General features: G+C 50.7%; 1 protein-coding gene across 8 annotated transcripts in view; it reads right to left on the bottom strand.

Annotated features, from left to right (window-relative positions):
- PLA2G6 (phospholipase A2 group VI) overlaps positions 1-19,755 on the bottom strand; it is a 53,381-nt gene that overhangs the window by 4,473 nt on the left and 29,153 nt on the right. For 6 of the 8 annotated variants that reach the window (XM_039877703.1, XM_039877696.1, XM_039877699.1 and 3 more), the window contains 8 exons: positions 19,484-19,671; positions 16,858-16,954; positions 15,529-15,711; positions 12,396-12,504; positions 11,235-11,396; positions 9,482-9,560; positions 7,097-7,260; positions 5,609-5,759 (listed from right to left, as the gene is read on the bottom strand). In XM_039877703.1, coding sequence (XP_039733637.1) covers positions 5,609-5,759; positions 7,097-7,260; positions 9,482-9,560; positions 11,235-11,396; positions 12,396-12,504; positions 15,529-15,711; positions 16,858-16,954; positions 19,484-19,671 — 1,133 coding nt within the window. The remainder of the gene's footprint in view (positions 1-5,608; positions 5,760-7,096; positions 7,261-9,481; positions 9,561-11,234; positions 11,397-12,395; positions 12,505-15,528; positions 15,712-16,857; positions 16,955-19,483; positions 19,672-19,755) is intronic. The other 2 variants (XM_039877702.1, XM_039877701.1) reach the window with 1 other exon arrangement.

Here is a 19,755-nt window from a genome sequence, read left to right as displayed (position 1 = left end):
ACTAACCAGGCCTGACCCTGCTTAGCTTCCACGATCAGACGAGATCGGGTACATTCCGGGTGGCATGGCTATAGACTACAGTGTAATTTATTATAGTGAAAAATGAACTGATCTAAATGTCAGAAGGGAGTAAGTACACAAGGAAGTGTTTTACAGCCATTCGAAATCATTCTTGCAAGGAGTTCAGAGTAACAAAAATATAATTGTTATGTTGTAAAGATAGATATCAAGGAAAGGAAACAAAAAACTCTGCTAGGGAAAAACAAAAACAAACAAACAAACAAAAAAACGTTAGTTTTCCATTCCTGGAAATACTGTGAGAAGGTGAATTGAACAATCTTCCCACTGAACAAAAAACTAAGTGCTGGAAAAAATTTTTTTTAAAAAATCTACCTAGAAGCATAGAAGACCTGACAAGATAAAAAGGGAACACCAGGCTAAATTCTGAGGATAAAGAAGAACCCAGAGAGGTAAGTGTCACACAGATTCAGCTTTGACCTGAAGATAGATGCTAAACTCAGTAAATTTGAACTTCAGTGTTGATGGCCGCATGGGGCCAGTGGGCCAAAGTCAAAGCCCAGGGACCACCAAAGGTTAGGGGTCTAATGAGAAATTCTCCCTCTTTTAGGTTGGGATCTCAAAGGGCTACACTCTTGGGTAAGGTAAACTAGAAATAAACTCGCTCCTTCCCCACCCTTGAAGGCTATGAAGAAAGGTGCCTTGGCACTAGACAAAGAAGGGAGAAAAAAATCACTGAAAATGAATAACCACAAACTAAAATGTCTTCAGATTTGGAGTCTAAATTCACATCACCTGGGGGAAGTCTCTAAGCCTTCATGCCAAGAATTTACAGTGGCTCTAGACAGTAGTGTACTTAGGTACCTGAAATAAATAACACAAGACACTTTGAAGAAAGACACTCTCATTCTAGGCCTCGTATAATCTGCACATATTATTTTCAGTACTAAAGAACACAACATAGTTAAAAGATGGGGGTGAGGGGGAGGGAAGCACACGATGAAATAAAATACCCTGAATAAGAACCAGCATAAACCAACACAAACAACAAAACATACCTACACAGATTGCAGATATTTGAATCCTCAAACAAAGATTATAAAACAGCTATGCTTACAATGTTCAAAGATATCAAAGACAAGCTTGATACTATCTTCAGAGAATAGGAGAGTAAAAGTAATGATCTAGAAGATTTGAAGAACTAAAAAATACTTCTGAAATTAAACAACAAACCAATAGAATAAAATACTCAGTGAATGGATTAAATGGAAATTTAGATAAAGCTAAAGAGAGGATTTGTGAATTGGAAAATAGGTAAGAAGAAATTATTCAGAATGTAACAGAGACGGGAAATGATAGAAAATAGAAGACCAACAAATCCCATGCAGGATAAGTTAGAAGAAATTTATATCTAAATATATCACAATGCAACTTTAGAGCACCAAAAATAAACAAATAAAAATGTCCAGAGAAAAAAGACCAATTACCTTCAAAGAAGTAACAATTAGATTGGAATTGACCTTGCAAATGCAACAATGGAAGCTCAAAGAAGACAAAATGATATCCTCCATGCCCTACAAGAAAATCACCAACCTAGCATTCTATACCCAACAAGAATAAGAGCAAAATAAAACTATTTTCAATTGATGAGAGTGAAATAAACCTATTTTCAGATAACTCTGCAAGCGCAGGATTCACTACCAGTAGACACTCTATAGGAAAGTCCAAAGGACATACTTTAGGCAGAAGCAAAGTGGTCAGAGATGGAAGTCTGAGATGCAGAAAAGAATGTATGTACGTATAAATATACATACAGATATGTATATGCATAAACATATACATACACACACACACACATACCCAATGGTGTGCTGAAGGGAGCTCGCATTGTTCTCATGAGAACCTATTGTTAAATCTCGCAAGCTGGTTGCTAAACTGTTAGTAGTTTGAAATCGGCCATGATGGGAGTATTTATGCCATGGGAATTGGCAAAGACTACAATTCAGGACTTTCCTCTCCACAGATCTGGTTTACCAGAACGCTGCTAAATAAAATCTAAATGAACATCAATCTTGAAAAATAATAATAGCATCTTGTGAGACTTAAAAAAAACAAGATAGATTTAAAATACAGAAGATCAATGACAGATAAGGTTTATAGAATTGCTTAAATCAATTAATTAAATCAGGAACGTGGATGCAAAATCCTAAACAAAATATTAGCAAACTTAATCCATTAGAATTCTCTCTACAAAAGGTACCAGGAATTGAAAGCAGTGACTTGAACAGGTACTTGTACACCCATGTGCATAGCAGCATTATTCATAATAGTTAATAGGAGGAAACAACTCAAATGTTTGTCAACAGATGAATGGATAAACAAAATGTGTTATAGACGTGCAATGGAATATTATTCAGTCTTAAAAAGGAACGGAATTCAGATACATGCTACAGCACGGATGAATCTTGAGGACATTGCGCTAAGTGAACTACGCCAATCACAAAGAGACAAACACTGTATGATTCCACTTACATGAGGTACTTAGAGTAGTCAAACTCACAGAACATAAAGTAGAATGGCAGCTGCCAGGTGCTGGAGGAGAGGGACATGGACAGTTGTTTAATGGGTAGAGAGTGTCAGTTTTACAAGATGAAAAAGTTCAGGAGATTAGGTACATGATAATGTAAATATACTTAACGCTACTGAACTATATACTTAAAAATGATTAAGATGGTAAATTTTGTGTGTATTTTACCACAATTAAAACTTTTTTTTAAAATGGTATTTCTAAATACCAGCTACGGTTAGAAAATGAAATGTTTAAAAATGAATAATTTGCAATAGCACAAAACATATGCAAGACCTATGAATAAAAAGAGCCCATGTATAAGATCTCGCAAGATAAAATTATAAAACTGTACTGAGAAACTTTATACAATGCTCTCTAATTGGAAGACTCGGTGTTTTCAGATGTCAGTTCTCCCCCAGATAAGCTCACAGATTCAGTGTTGGATCTCCCTGGTACAAACCTCAATCAAATCCAAAAGGATTTGATTCTGTAGAATTTGGCAATCTAGAAACTCTACAATTTATATGGAAACACAAATAGCAACAAATAACCTTTATATAGTACTTCCAATGTGCCAAGTGCTTTTTAAGTGCTTTATAAATATTAACATTTTTACTCCTCATGAAAACTCCAGAAAGCACGTAGTACAGTATTCTCGTTTTCCAGAAAAGGAAACTTTAGGGTGCATGATCTTAACCACTTTGTTACAGTGCCTCCGAGAATAGCCACGACTCTCGAAGATGAAGGTAACGGTGGGAGGCCCTGCTGCCCCGAATATCAGGACTTAGTAAAACACTGCAGATTGAGGCCCTGGGCACAGGCACAGACATCATCCAGCCAATGGAGCAGAACACAGCCAGAAACAGATGTGAGCAAGGACCCTTGACCCACTGCCAAGGAGGCAAGGCCTGCAGACCTGGAGGAGAAAACAGACTCTGCACAGATGAGGCTGGGGAAACTGGTTATTCACATGGAAAGATGAAGTTCCCCAATACACAGATCAATTCCAGGTTGATTAAAGACCTAAACATAAAAGGTGCCTCTAGGGAGCTTTCCCACCTAACACAGTGGGCTGCTTCCTCCCTCCAGTTAAGGAAGGGTTCTTAAATGAGAAATAAAAAGCACAAACTCTAAAATATTTATAAATTCTACTACATTAAGAACACCCATTCCCCAATACAACACCGTAAAGAGCGTGAATAGACAAGCCATGGAGTGGGCGAAAAGATTTCCATATATCCATCAAAGGACTAGTTTTCAAAGAATAAAGACGATCATGAAGGAATCTCATAATCCAAAAATCACACGACCCAATTTTGCCAAAAATAGGCATAACACTTGAACAGGAACTCTATCAACGAAGATCCAAATGACCTTTAAACCTATGAAAAGCTGTTCAACCTCCCCAGTCATCACGGAACGAAAATGCAAACCGCAGACACCACCTTATAACCCCCACCCCGCCCCCAGATTTGTAAAGATAAAAACGTTTGACAATAAGCAAACGTTAGCAAGAATGCAGAGCAACAGGAACACTCAAACACAGTGAATGGAGAGGAGAGAGAAACCAGCACCTTGGAAACAGTGGGGCAGAACCTGAGAGGTGAGGCCACTCCCTCTGAGACTCGAGACTCCAGCTCTCCCCCTAGGCATACCCAAGGGCACCCGTACCCACGGGGTGGGGTCGGACAACCAGTCCCAAGACGTTCACCACAGCACTCTTCCCAAGACCTCTAATCTGGCAACGACCCAAGTGTCTCTCTAAAGTATTCGAAGAGTAAACTGTGGGGCACAGTCACAGGAGGGACGAGAATGAATGAAGTACAGCTGCACTCAACGGCAGGGACCACGCTGACAAACGAAGCAGTGATGGAAAGAAGAGACCATGACCGTGCTGTTTGGGGCTGCACTCACAGGTGGCAAAACCATACAGAAAAGCCAGGAAACCCCATTTCACACCAGTCAGGGGAGCAGCTACCCGGGGGTGGGAGGACAGGAGGGCGGGAGCTGTGATGGGGCGGGGCACATACTCAGGGGGCTTTGAACTTGGCTGGTGGGCATGTGTTTGCTTTATAATCATTCATTGAACTGGTTTATGTACTTTTCTAAATGTAAGTTCTATTTCACCATAAGAAAGAAAAAAACATCTAGGATAAAATACACAAAAATGTTTTTAAAACATCTTTTGGTTAATAAATCATAGATATTTTCCTTCTCTTTGTATTCTGTGTATTATCCAATTTTCTTAAAAGACTACTCATTATTCTTCAATGAAAAAGCTTTATTATAAAAAGAAATCCTTCCGAACCCTCTAGGCGTTGCTCCTACTTCGCTTCCTCCAGGAAGCCCTCCCTGACTACTTCACTCTCAGTCCTCTGCCCCCTGTTGCTCCCATAGTTAATTGGTTGATAAAGACTTTTCAATGGGCTGCTCTGGGAGAGGCACTGTGCCAGGAGCTGGGGCCAAAGGAAAAACAAGGCAGTCATATTCCTACTTCAGGGAGCTCACTGTCTGGCAGGTGACACAGGCATTAAAGAGACAATAAAGTCATTCTGGGGTGGGGGTTCTGTAGGCTCTTCTGGGACCTTTTAAGCATAAGCATACGCTGCCTTGCCCTGGCTGCCATTTTCTTCAGGTCACTTATCTCCCAACCAGACTGTGAGCCTTTCTGGTGGCTGTGCACGCACGTGCACACGCACGCACACACGCATGCACACGCACGCGCACACACACGCACGCACACACCCCGCCAGCCTGGGGCAGAGCCATGCTCAGCAAAGAAGTCCTGAGTGTGTGTTGAATGAAAATTGACCCCCTCTGACCCCAAGATGTGCCGTTTTGGTGGAAAAACACCGAAATACATGGGTCAAGAGTGTTCTGCACACTTGTCTCCTCCGGGAGAAGCCCCTCATTTACATGAGAAGAAGCTGCTCCCCCCACCCCCTCAGCTTTAACCAGACCATGACAGGGAGCCCTCTGCCCCCAGAAACAGCCGAAGGGTACCCCACTGCGGAGGCTTACTTGGGCTTCTTGATGTCCGTCATCTTGGTGTGCTCTCCAAACTCCCGCTTCAGGAACTCCTCCAGGGGCCCCGACTCGTAGGGCCGCGAGCCCCGGAACACCTCGTCCTTCATGCGAAAGTACACGCCACGCATGTAGGCCATGGACTTGCCTAGGAACAAGGGGGTTGAGGTGGGGAGAGACGCGAGGGTCATGCCCGACACGGGGCCCGAGCACACGCCGGCTCGGGAACCAGAGGCCAGCAGTGACCTGAGGTGGCAGGAGACAGGGCGCTGAGCAAGCTCGGGCACCTGGGCCCCTCTTTTGGACCTTCCCACACAGGCAGATGTCCCCTTCGGCTGCCCAAGGCTCTGTACCTGCCTTTGTATTTATAATTTTGTATTATTTTCCTTAAAGGACCCTGAATGTATATAAGCCTGTAAATCTAGGTCCACCCTGACTAGAAGGACCAGCCCTGTCCTCTGAGCCTCCAACGACAGACAGGGTCAAAGGGGCAGTTTGCACCTCACGGGACCTGCCAGGGGTATGCAAGCAGGCCAGCTGCAGAGGGGGGTTTCTGCCTCTGTGAGAGAGTGAACTGGATAATTTCTCAGATCCCTTCCATAGCTCTGGGGGTCTGAAGACCCTGGATGAAATGTCCCCTGCAGAAGGAAGTGACCCTTTCTGGAAGAGGGGCTAGGACCTCTTCCCTGCCCTCCCCCACCTGATGTCCCCAGCAGAGGTGGGCCCAGGATGGCTCTTCTCTCACTGAAGACAGGAACTGAAGACCAGAGAGGGAACCTGGGGCCTGTAGCCAGGGGAGAGAGCTGAGCGTACGGATGGAGACCTGGCCTGGCTCTGCCTGACTCACTGGGTAACCCTCTCTGGTCCTCAGTTTCCCCAGCTGTAACCTCACAAGGCTACGATGAGAATCATTAAAAAGATGTGAAAACCCAGGCAGTCAACTGTTGCGATGACGAAATCCCGGCAACTTGCCAACTGCTGATCGTCTTGTCCCCAGAGCCCACGGCCGTGGCTCCCGGGCTGGCTGTGCTCATGTCTCTGCATGCCTTGGATTGCAGAGCCATGGCCTCCTCCCTCGGTGAAGGCGCCCAGATGCCTGCACCGCCCCCATCAGACGGGGCCTCCCTGGGTAGGACAATCCCTGACTTAATCCCGTGTCCCCAGCACCCAGCACAGGCCTGGCCCTGATGCTCTGGGTGCAGGAGGGTCCTCTCCTGGTGCCTTCAGATCCGGAGGGTGCTTGGAGAGTCTGGAATTCGACTGCACTGGGCAGGGATCACATCACGGTCAGGGATGCCAAGGCTGAGGCCAGTTCCCACCTGAGTGGGGCTGGACCCTGTTTGGGGAGGCTCCCCCACAGGGAGTATCACACAGCTCAGACAGCTCCATGAAGGAGACACCACTTGAGCTGAGACAAGCCTACCCAGATGATTGTAGGACTCGACCCCATCCCGCCCTGCCCATTGCCCAGGGGGCTGCCCTCACTGTGCAAAATGGCCAGGGCCAGGATGCCCCCAGTACTGGTCCCTGCCACCCAGTCAAAGAGGTCCTTGGTAGCGACGCCCGAGGCCTTCTCGATGGCGATGAGGAGCTGGATGATGATCAGGCCTTTCACGCCCCCTCCATCCAGGCAGAGCAGGTGGTCATGGCTGTGGTAGGGACAGCAGTGGGAGAGAAGAAGGTCCAATCGTAGCCCAGGACTTTACGTCGACACTCTAGCTTGTGTCCCTGGGCATCGGTGCTGTGGCAGCCACATGAGCACATGAGACCGAGCCCCTGAGAGCTCTGGGGTATTGGGGATCGGGGGGCGGATCATAAAGGAATAAACGTGTATTTCAGTAGGTGAAAAGTACAATAAAGATACTGGAAGGTAAGGGGCAGCAGGGGGCAAGTAACTGGCCAGGTGCCACATCAACTGACACCTGGGTCTGTCTCCCACTCTGGATGGAGTGCTCCCTGACGGCAGCCACCGGTTCTGGTCAGGTCTAGAGTCTCACTCTCAGGTCTGCCCTAAGCAGGTTCCGGATAAAAGTCTGTTTGAATTAAACAGGGCTGGGGGGCTGGATCCTGTAACTAACTGGGCAGGAATGGGCAGCAGAGCGGGGTCAGGACCCTCCACCCAGGTGGGAGCACAGCAGGGGAGGAGGGGACAGGGAGAAAGGACAGTCTACGTATGTGCCAGGAGCTGTGAGGGGTTTTTGCCACTTAAATGTCCCAAACCCCTTTCGAGGCGGACCTGCCCTGTTACCCCTGTGTATGGCAGTGAAGGAACGAAGTGCAAAGGTTAGGCGACCGCCAAAGTCACATGGGTAGTGAGCGATGCTGACCCCAGGTCTGCTGACCCCTAAGTCACACCTCTCCCACATGCCCTGATCTGTCTCTCTCAGTCCTGGCCTGGCCAGCACCGCCCCCTCCCGCAGGGGCGGAGCGGGGGGCGGGTGGCAGGGCTCCATAGTCTGTGCGTAGACCTGGAAGCTTCCTTCTGGTCTCATCTTGCCATCTCAGTTTAAATGTCACTGCTGAGAGAAGCCCGCTCTGAGGTCACCAGGACCCTCCAGCTCAGCCTGCTCCTGCTCCACCCACCTCTCTCCCCTCCATGAGCAATCATTTTTGGTTCCCTTTCTCCCTGAGGGCTGGGACTGGCTCTGCTTTCCTATTCAGTGCATATAGGAAGCGGTTAATAGACAGCTGATTAACTAAGGAGGACTGTGTATCCTGCCTCCAGGGTCCCTTGTGTTTTCCTGGACCAGCTGCCAGCCTTGTGGCAAGCCCAGAGGGCGGCGGGGGAAGCTATGCCGTCACTGGAGGCCTACGGGGCCTGACGGAGGAGACAAAACATACAAGAGACCCTTCGGAGGGTGCTGGCCACGGAGGAGTCAGCCCAGAGGAAGCAGGGCCAAGCTGCGGCTCACAGACCCATGTGGGGAGGTCCCCACAGGGCTGTGCTGACTCTCGCCTCAGCCCCACCTCCAAGGAGGGCAGAGGGGGAAGAAAGCGCTAGAACGCTGATTGGCAGGTGCATGCCCCGGGCACACATTGCAAGGTGGCTGAGGAAACAAGTGGAATATGGCGAAGGGGACTGCGCACTTCAGGTGAGGAGCGGCACAGCCACCTGACGCGGCCCTGGGACTGGGTGCTTTCCCTGCTGGGGCTGGCACGGGGACAACGCCAGGAGAGAGCCTGCAGCAGCAGAAAGGGCACTGACTCCGAGGGCCTGGGCCCGAGTCTCCTCTCCGACACTGTGTGAACCTGAGCAAGTCACTTAACCTCTGGGGGACTCCCGTTCTGCAGTTACCTCCCTAGGAAGGCTGTTAGGGACAGGGGCTGATTAACAGAATAAACCATCTGTCACTACAGGGAAGGGTGGAGAGAACAGCCGATGGGAACCACGTCTGTCGCGACAGCCTGACATGCTAGCGGGCACTGATTCTGGGCCCCAAGGACTGTCCTCCAGGACAGGGCGTGGGCTTCTCCTTGCGCCTGTCACCCAGGCCTGCCTCCTGCAATGGGCCTGGTGCACAGCAGAGGAATGGGCGAGAAGCCCACCTACCAGCTCTGTGGAAGGAGGGGAGGTAGGAGTGGGGCGGAATTCAGAGGAAAGCAGGCCCCGGCCTCTTCGAAGGGGATCCGGGCCATCTCCCCCCACAACCATGGCAGGGGGACAGGACGGCGGCCAGCTCCATCGTGTGACCCAGAGCTTGCACGGACACTGACGAAGGAGCAGACCCAGGCTCTAGAGACTCGGTCCCCTCCCTGTGATCTACAGAACACGTGAGCCACCTCACGGGGCCATGGGCGGAAGCCTCAAGCTTGCGGTGGGCCCTCCGCAGAGGCCTTGCACATATGGCACCCCCTTCCCTCCTCACTTACGTCCGCTTTTCGTCCCGCATGGAGCTCAGGATGAAGGTCGGCTTCCGGGCCCGGGAGATGTGCATTAGGTCCTGCAGCTCTGTGGGGCACAGAGTGGGGTGGGCTGGGGCCAGGCAGTTGCCTCCCCCTGCCTCATGGGTTCTGTAGCACATCTGGAGCTATGGCCTCACCCCACTATCTCTAGCAAGAGCATCTGCCTGCTGCCCCCAGGAAGGGCTATTTGTCCCAGGACAGCTGAGCCAGAGGCCACAGGCCCCTCAGGGAGAAACGTTTTGGAACATACGGGGGCCCACTGCTCTGGAAAGGGCCCCCGCCCTGCCTGGCCAGCACCTGGATTCTCCTCAATGTCTGTCTCCCAAATCCGTGACACACAAGCACCTGTTATGTCCTGTGCTTTGCCGTCCGTGATGCATTTCTTCATGCATCGGGTTGGGGCTGCTGACAACCACCATGACCAGAATCTTTATTCCTAATTTATGGATGAGGCTCAAAGAGGTTACTTGTCCAAGGTCACTGAGCCAAAAGGCTGAGTCAGGATGTCCCTCAGGATTTAACTCCGTCAACAAAGAACAACCACACTTCAGATGCCCCTCGTCCTGATCCCAGGTCTGGAAACTTCCTTAGCAATCTCTCTGCTTGGAGGCACCCATCCATGTTTTCCCCTGTGCCCACCCAGCGGGCCCAGGTGCCTGGCCCAGCAGTGCCACGTCACCCAGATTCTGCCGGGCCCTCCCCACTACTGTGCTCGGAGTCTGCAGCGGCAAAGCAGGAAGGCAGGCTGCAAAGCGGTGGGAAAGTGGCCAGAATGGGCAAGACAAGCGGGAGACTGGCCAGCGGAGGCAGCGAACAGTGACAGGGGAGGGTGGTGAGGAAGGATGCGTGTGTCACGCAGCTGAGAAGGGGAGGAGGGAGCTGGGCATGTCTGGGCTCTGCGGCCCCTCTAGGCCCACAGCATTACCCATCTGACGCTGTGCCCCAGGCCCACCATCCAGCCTGGCTTGTGTGACTGACTGCCTGTAAAATTGAGAGATAAAGATGGGGGAGTGCAGGTCCTGGATGGGGAGGAGGAGGGGAAGAGAGGGGCAGAGCCAGAGGACTAAGTGGCTGCTGGCTCTGCCTCTCCTGAGTTCCAGGCTGGGCTGGGCTATCCTGGCTGGAGGTGCTGGCATCTGCTTTCCCAACAGCAAAAACAAACTCTACTCCCAAATGATCTAGGGCCCTGGGTGGGCCAGCCCACAGGAGACCCAGAGTCTCCACGGAGGCCGTGACCATGGCAACAAGGATGCATAGGAGCCGATGCTATTTGCCTGGCCATGTTCAAGAGCCTGCGTGGGTCAATGAAAGGGCCAGTGCGGGGCACACAGGCCTCAGGCCTGACAGAGATTCAGTGGTGTGGCAGAAACACTTCACTGAAGCCAAAGGGTCAGGGGCCCCAGGCCCCCTACAGTACTCTTTACTGCCCAAGGGACAAGAAGCGGCCATGAAAGCACCCACCTCATGGGTGCCATGACAAACGCCCAGACCTAAGACACGTGTCCAGGGTGCCCTCTTGGGGGAAATGGACTGTGGGTCAATAGCCAGGGACCCCACTGGCCTCTGGGCTCTCTGGGCAACTGGCTGTCCCCAAGGCTAACACATCCTGCCATCCTCCCCACTCATTTCCAGGACTTCCACACTGGGTCAACCAGGAGCTCTGATCCGAGGGCCTGGGAACCGGCTGGAGAGGAGGGACGGTGGGAGGGGCGAGGCCTACCTAGGTCACTTAGGCTGATCGGTGGGGGCTGAGATCTTTCCAGGGAGAAGGGATGATGCACTGGCGCGCAGCCCGGCTCCGTGGGGGCTGCTTGGAGGAGTGGGAAGCGGCAGTCAGCCCCTATGGTTCTCAGCAGAGTTAAGAGTGACTTCCTGGTGACAACTTGTCATGGTTTGGGGAGGGGGAGATCGCACAGGATCAGAAATGATTCAGTATGCAAGTGAGAGGCCCCTCCTTTCCACACACGGTCCCCTCTCCCATCTACCAGGCTGCCCGGGTACGTGACGAAATGTGTGACCTCACCACGCCAGGGTGTGCTGACCCGACAGAGCAGCTTCCTGGGGCCAGGGGAGGCTGTAGGGACTGACCAGGGAGGTGCCAGGAGCAGTTCAGTGTATTTTGGGACTCGCTCTTTCCCTTTGCCTCCAGTGGAGAAAGTGGGACCTCCATATTCAGCAATTCTCAAAATGGCTGAATGGAGAGTCTCTCTCAGAGCTCGAAAGGGACTAACTAGCCAGCCAATGAGCAACTAATCCTATCTAATGGACAGGAGAACTAAAAAGGATGCCACAAGAAATAGCACATGCACATGTGCACATGCGCATACACGCACGCTCACACACACTAGCAGGTTCACACCCGCAGCAACCTCCGTAGCCCCCTGAAACTCTCCAGAGGGGGCTCTGGGCTTCTGGTGAGGAGGATCTGCTTTTCCCAGCTTAAAAAGCCAAGGCTTACCAAGTGAGCATGCATTGCATGCAGCATGCCTGTGAGCAGGGGCACGCATGCACACTCGTGTACTGGTTCCATCAGTGAATTCTCCAAGGATGAGAAAGAGGGCTGCCTGGGCTGCTGTCTATACCACCCCCGGCTCCCCTGAATCCTGGCTGGCACCCTGGGGTGAGATGGGCCTCATGGGAGAGGACACTGGCTTGGCAAACCCCCTAGTGGGCTCCACCTACCGGTCAGGCCCCCTGTTCTTGGGGAAAAAAAAAGCTTCCCCTCAGCCTCCCAGGTCCTCCCAGAAACCCTGTGCAGGGAGCAACGGGGAGTGGGTATGGACAGGATGCTGGCACCAGATGGCAGGGACTTCCTTCCTCCCTAGTCCCGGCACCCGACCCTCCCCTGCCCAATGCTTGTCCCACAGTGGCAAGTACATACGTTTGCTGATCTTGGAGGCGATGAATGCAGGAGTCTCCCCAAAGTCATTCGGGGTGTCTACCTCTGCCCCGAACACAATGAGGGCCTTGATTATCTCCACATTGTCTTTCTGTTGGGAATGGAGTGAGGTGAAAATATGCAACAGCTCAGGGAAATGAAGAGAAAAAGGACCCTGGCCCCTTCCGCCTACCCATCAACTCAGTGAGCCTCTCCTTAGCACAGGGAGAGACACTGCTCCATCGATCTGCGGTTCCAGAGTCTACGATGTGAAGGCTGGTGCCCTGACAAGCAGGCTTACATGTATCCCCAGGTGAAGGTTTCATAACCCGGGCAGATATGGGAAGTGATTCACCCAGCCCCTAGCCCCACCAGCTCCTTCTGAGAGGAAGCAATGCAGCTATGACCCCTGCCCCAGGAGCCATGGGGACACTGAAGAGTCAGCTGCTGATGGCTTTCAGGAGTATCAGGAGAGGGGAGAGAGTAAAGGGAAGGCTCTGAGTAGGTAACCAAGCAAACATCCTCCCTGACGGCAGCCTTCAAGTGCAGCCTCCCTGCACAAAGCACCTGCAATTAGCATCGGGGAGGCTGGGCGGGGGCGGGGCATGGCACGGCTTCTGGGGGTGGGCAAATCCTCTAAGACTGGTCGCCAGGTGCTCTGAGCTCTTATCACCTCCCCCTTCTTCTCAGGGTCTGATTTCCTCATCTAGAGAATGAAGAGGTGTGTCTAGAATGCCGTTGTTCCAACACCTGTACCATTAGGATTTACATGGGCACAGGTAAATATGTGTGTTTTAATCATTAATTATGTAATTCTTTTTTGGTTACTTTTTATTTGTGGCACTGGTTTAACCACTTATGGTAGTGATGTAACACTTTCTTCAAAAAAAATTTAAGTACAAAAGCAAGCCAACTTAAAGAAATGTTGAAATGCATCATTAAGTGGTTCATGAACGTGCTGCAAGCTGTGAAGATGGTATTGCATGTGACGAGTGTGAGGAACAATGAAGTACATCAGCTATTCTCAAAGTAAGACCTGTGGACCCTCGTGAATGCGTGAGTCCCTTTTAGAAGGTTCACGAGTTAAAACTGTTTTCATAGAAAATACCAAGATGTTTGCCTTTGCACTGTGTTGACTTAAGCACTGATAGTGTAAAAATAATGGTGAATAACATTGCTGGTGCCTGAGTACTAAGCAAGGCAGTGGCACCAAAGTGTTGCCATGAGTTTCTTTGTGTATTCTGTGTCATGGAACTGAGAAATGGAGGAGGCATTTCTGTGGCATGACAAAGTATGATGGAGTCTTGAGGAAAAGCACCTGTGGAATTGTTTGCGTTGAGAGCGGAACTAGCTGCTTTTTTTCACGGAACACCATTTTTACTTGAGAGAATGACAGGCAAAAACTAGAGTTGTTCTGCCTTGGGTATTGAGAAGACATCGTCTCAGAAATGAAAGCAGTGAGCCTGTCACTTCAAGAAAAACAACTAGCTGTAGTTTGTGCCAATGATAAATTTCAAGCTTTCAAACAAATATTGGAATTCCAGAAAACTTGTATATGCCATGATGGGCTCGACAGCTTCCTAAAATTTAAAGACTTTTCTGATGAGATTGATGGTGATATTTACAAATGTGGGTTTTTGATACTGTGTAATGAAATGGGTCAACATTTTTGGAAGCTATGCGTACTCAGTGAACCAATATTGACCAAGGACAACACAAAATCATTCATGGGTAAAAGGGCCATGCAAAGTGCAAGGGATGCCAGTGGATTTTAACGTAAAAAAGTGTGAAAAGAGCCTGAAGATGGTTTCAGAGTGTCCACTACAACCAACCTGTCAGACACTACCCCTTGTCGAGTTTTGGTGCAATATCAAGGAATATCCATAATTACCTGAAAAGATATAACTACGCATCTTTTCCAACTATATAACTATGTGAGGCCAGATTTTCTTCTTATTTTTCAACATATCCAACAATATTCTACAACAGAATAAATGTAGCAGAAGAGAATCCATATGTCTTTTCTGAAGCTGAGTATTAAAAAGATTTGCAAAAACATAAAACGATGCCAACTCTTCTCAATTATTTTTTTGTTTTGGAAAAAAAAGTTGTTTTTCATTAAAAATGTTATTTACATTAGCATGCAATTGGTAAATTATGGCTATTTGTAAGTGAATTAATAAGTATTTTGAAAATTTCTCACTTTTAATTTCTAACCTGGTAAATATAGATAGATAAAATTCATATAAAAATTCAAAAAGTTTTTCAGATCCTCAATAATTTTTAAGAGTATAAAGGGACCAAACAGACCAAAACCTTTGAGAACCACTGAACTGGAAAATCCTAAGGGCCCATTCAGTACTAAAAATGTCCACGGTTTTATTTATAATTTCAGCCTCTTGGGCAACCTTGCTCTACAACCATGACCTGCGGTATAAAACAGGATGTCTCTGAATTTGTCCTAAATCGACTTCTAGAGTCCCAGGGGCCTCTCCCATTCTATCATTACGAGACTTACTACACAGATTTACGTATATGCAGTGTTACTATGGTTACGTGAACATAGACACAGACTGTGTCTAACACAATAACACTCCCTTCCCTGCACTTGATCTGTTCATACTGTAGTTAGTTGTCTAACCAGACTGGAGAGCCCTAAAGGCAGGAATATGTAACAGACCAACAAGTGTGACCAACACCTACCACGGCCACCAGACGTGTAAGCCAGCCCTGCCGTCCAGGGGCTCGGAGTCTAACAGGGAGATGAGCTCAATAGGCAGGCAAATGCTGTTCCCTAAAAACGCAGGGGAGGAAAACTAACATCTGTGGGCGCTCACCCCGTGCCAGATACTGTGTTGTTTAGATATTCCTCGTAGTGACCGAGTGCCTGCCAGGTGGGCATCGGCACCTCCACTTTCCAGATGGGAAACCAAGGCTGACAGAGGTGACATGAATCGCCCAAGGCCACAATCAGTAGCCAGAGCTGTACTTTCCCCTCTTGCGCCACATGCAAGTGTCACGTGGGGGGACGGGAGCGAGGGGGTCAGGGCACAGAAAGAGGAGATGTCCTCTGCCCTCCCCGCGACACTTGCGGCCAGCTCGGGCCGACGCCCAGCAGAGTGGGTGGCAGGCTCACCGACATAGCCAGGTGCAGCGGCGTGTTGCCATGCTCTCCGTGCGCGTTAGCGTTGGCTCCGTAGGTCAGCAGCACCATGACACAGTCATGGCGCTCACGCATCACCGCTACGTGCAAGGCTGAGTTCCCCGCGGAGCTGGTGCCGTTCACATCGCAGCCTCGTTTCAGCAGCATGCGGGCCATCTGTGGAGACAGGGTCCAGGCCCGAGTCAGTGGCGCGCTCGGAGCAGCTGTGGCCTGCGGCACCTGGCGGCACCTGGGCACTGCCACTTCTTCGGAGGCCTTCAGGTGCTGGGCCTCTGGAGAGCTCTAGCACTGGAAGAGCCCAGGCAGCAGGCCCCAGTTCTGGGGGTGGCCCTCGACCTTGGCTCCCACACCATCAGCACCCTTGGAACTAGGGGACAAAGAGCTGAAGATGTGCCAACTGTTTTAAGGGGCTTCCAGGTCGTTCCTTGGAGCTCGAGGGACCCCGTCCCTCCCTGCAAAGGGACCTGGCAATACCCCGCCCTGCTCACCCGGCAGCCCTGGGGAGCCTGGGGCCATGGAGAGCAGCCTGGACTTCGGAGACCGACAACTCGAACCCTGAGCTCAACCCTGCTTCACCCCAGTCGTCTGTGCTTGGGAGGGTCACTGTACCCCTCTGCAACTCAGCTTTCTTTGCTGTGACATGGGAATGCAAGTCCCTCACAGAGTGTGGTGACAATGAATGACAAAAGATACGTGAAAGGGCCTGACTTGGTGGCTAGCTCCTGGTATGAAGAAGGCCCCCTTCAGAGGTGGCATCTCCTCCCTCCTGGCCCATCACGGTTATGAGCAGCCATGATCTTTGGGGCCATCCAGTGCACTGCCAAGCTGTGCTTCCTGGAGACGAGAGACCAGAGGCCTCCATCCTCCCAGGGAGACGAAGCGTGGCTTAGTGGCTTAGGGAGAGGCCTCAGAGGAGATGCCCGACTAGCCTCTCTGTGGACACAGCTAGAGTCAGTACTGTCATCGCCATCAACCACCACCTCTGTTTATGAAGCACTTGCCAATTTACAAAGAATTTCCTTATGTACCACCTCACTGACCTCACAACACCTCCAGGGGCAGGCTGTAGGAACCCCAATTCATACAGGAAGAAGCTGCAGAGGGGACACCATCACCGTGCCAGTGAGCCGTAGAGGAACATGAGGATGTCATCTCTCCTTGGGTTTGCCTGCCTGGGGCCCACTACGAGATCGGTCCCCACCCCACCAACAAGTGCATCCTCAGGGTCCCTCCTCGGGCAGCTGAGGAACAAAGGGTTCAGGGACCCGCTCCCTGCCCACCACTCCCCCAGACTCTGCCTACCTCTGCGTTCTTGGCCCAGTGCAGGGGGCTGGCTCCATAGCGCGGGTCTTTGCTGTGGATCTGGTTGCTGTCCATGCTGATGATCATCTCGGCACACCTGGAGAGAGAGGAAGGCCGGGGGCTCTGGAAGAGGTCATGACCGGGGGCTTCATCTATTAGTTAGGGAGAGTTTCTGCAAATAAAATTGCAATAAAACCAACCAGCACGAATACCATGGTATGTCTAGGGTACTTGAGCCCCTCAAGGCATAGCTCAAGCCCCTTCCTCCAGGAAGCCTTCCCTGATAACTCCAATCAGTAATGATCACTCTCACTGGTGCTGGCTCTAGAGTCAGACAGGCTTGAGGTCAAACCCCAGCTTCTGCAATGGTGACCTCTGGAAAGTGGCCAAGTCCATCTGCAACATGGGGACAGTCCTAATAGGACTGGGTGGGGATTAAAGGAAACGAGATATTTCAGTACCTGGTTCTGTGCCTGGCACAGAGCTGCCCTCCACCCGCCGACCCCCCACTGTTGCTGTTTCACGCAGGAACTGGATCCTGAAGGAAGCAGAGAGCTGGGTGGTTAAGAGCACAGCTACTCCCACCTCTAGGGGTACAAGCAAAGGAACTGAGCAGGGGCTCGAGCAGGTATTGACTGGTATGCCGCTGTTTACGACAGCACTATTCACAAGAGCCAAAAGGCGGAAGCAACTCAAGCATCCACTGACAGAAGAATGGAAAAGTGAAATGCGGCATATCCAAAGGAGTGTTATTCTGCCTGAAGAAGGAAGGAAATTCTGACCCATGCCATGACACTAACAAACCGTGAAGAGTAAATGGAACTAGACTGCCAGACTAAACCCGGCTCCCCGTGAAGCTCAGCCCAGTTCACGCAAACAGCAGAGGGGCTCCCAGACTGGAGCTGGGAGGCAACCACTCTTGGAAACCCTAACACCGTGGTTCTTAGCGTACGGTGGTGGTGACAGCGAGGTGTCCCTACTGGGGTCCCATGGGAACATAGCTGTGTGCAGCAGTCCGGCGCATCCAAGGTATGAGATAACTTGCATCATTGATCCTTTTGATCTAAGCCAGCCCCACAAGGGAGGCCTGGGTGAGGCAGAGAGGGAACATGGCTGAGAGCTTCTGATCTGAGGAGGGAGCCACCTGAAAAATACTAGGGTCCTGGAAGGAACCTGGACCAAGCAGGTGACTGGGGTTTAGCACAGTGCCTGGGACTGAGGGGCCAAATGACTCGCTCATTCATTCAGTCATTCTAGATACTATACCTGCTGGGTAATATTTTGAGATAGTCATCTCTTTCATTCCATTCCCCCATCCCCCCCCACACACCCACCACCACACACACCACAAACACACACTATACACAATAATAATACACATACCAAAGCACCCCAATACCCCCACAATTACACACACAATACATTACCACACACACCACATACACACACTACACACACATATACCAATATACCCCACACACACCACACACAACCCACACTCATTACACAACCACACATGTACACGCATACCTACACACACCACACAATACCACGCCACTACACACAATTCACACACACACACATTGCCACCCCTGTCACCTCCCACACAAATCACACACACACGCAGACACTACAATAATAACTAATAATACCACGGACCACATACAATTCACATGCACTTACACAATTACATACACACCACAATTGACATACATACCACATACAATACCTCACAATAATAATAATAATTCCCCACACACCACACACACACGCAAGACACTACACACACCACACACACCACACACACCACATGCACCAATAATAATAATTATTAATACCACATACATAGCTCACACACAGCCTCACACACACACACACACTTCCCCACACAACCACACACATACTATATACACACCTCACACCACACACACACCACCACACACACATACCACACACACACACACACACACACACACACGAGAAGAATTTTCATGAGACCGGGGTTTCCCAGGTCTGAGGAGAAAGGAAGAAATGAGGGTGGTTTAGAGCTCCCTGAAACGTAGCCCGGCACTTGTGTCCCAGCAGTGCCACCGGCCAAATGCATCCGGGCAGACGGGGCCCTGGGCCGCCCCGCCAAGCATTCTTGGGCTCTGCGTCGGCCTCGGAAGCTGGGAGCGCTGCAGCAGAGAAGGGGTTCGGATCGGGCCGGTGGGCTCGGGCGGAAGAGGGCCCAGGTCGGCGGGCCCTTCCCGCCTTGGGGTTGCGTGACGTTCTAACACTGGAGCACCAGCTGGGGGAGCTGGCGCGCGGGGACCCCCAGGGAAGATTAAGATTTGTTTTCCTCCAAGTCTGGTAGAGGGAGGTTCATAGTCAGAAACTAGGGTGCATGAGAGGGCAATTTTTAAAGTTTTACTCTTTACACAGCGGAGTTTGTGGACTGATATTCACACCCCTACACATTTATCGAGCACTTTCTTCATGCCAGGCCAGCTCTTGGTGCCAGTTTCTCATCTGCTTCTAATGAGCCTATGGAAGTCACTGCCCAGGACAGGCCGTGAGAGAGCTGTGGCCCAGCCAACCACGTGGGACAGCAGTGGCGGGGTGGGGGCGGGGAGCGAGGTCTTACCCCTTCTGGGAGAACTTCATGGCCGTGTGGATGGGGTAGCCGCCGGGCCCCAGGATGTTACACCGAGCATTGCACAGCAGCAGCACGCGGACCATCTCCTGCTTCCCCATCTGGCACGCCAGGTGCAGCGGGGTCTGCCCTTGGTTATTCATCTGGTTCAGGCCGGCAGATGCATTCTTCCCTAGAAGCTGGCAGCACCACGGTGGTGTGGGCTGGAGCCCAACACAGAAGCCCCTGCATGTCCCTCCCCTAACATCCACCGTGACAGTCTC

This window comes from Pteropus medius, unplaced genomic scaffold (assembly GCF_902729225.1).
Source record: "Pteropus medius unplaced genomic scaffold, Ma_sr-lr_union100, whole genome shotgun sequence".
Lineage (NCBI taxonomy): Eukaryota > Metazoa > Chordata > Mammalia > Chiroptera > Pteropodidae > Pteropus > Pteropus medius.
Note: the sequence above shows the minus strand (reverse complement) of the source record. Positions and strands in the feature narration are given on the sequence as shown.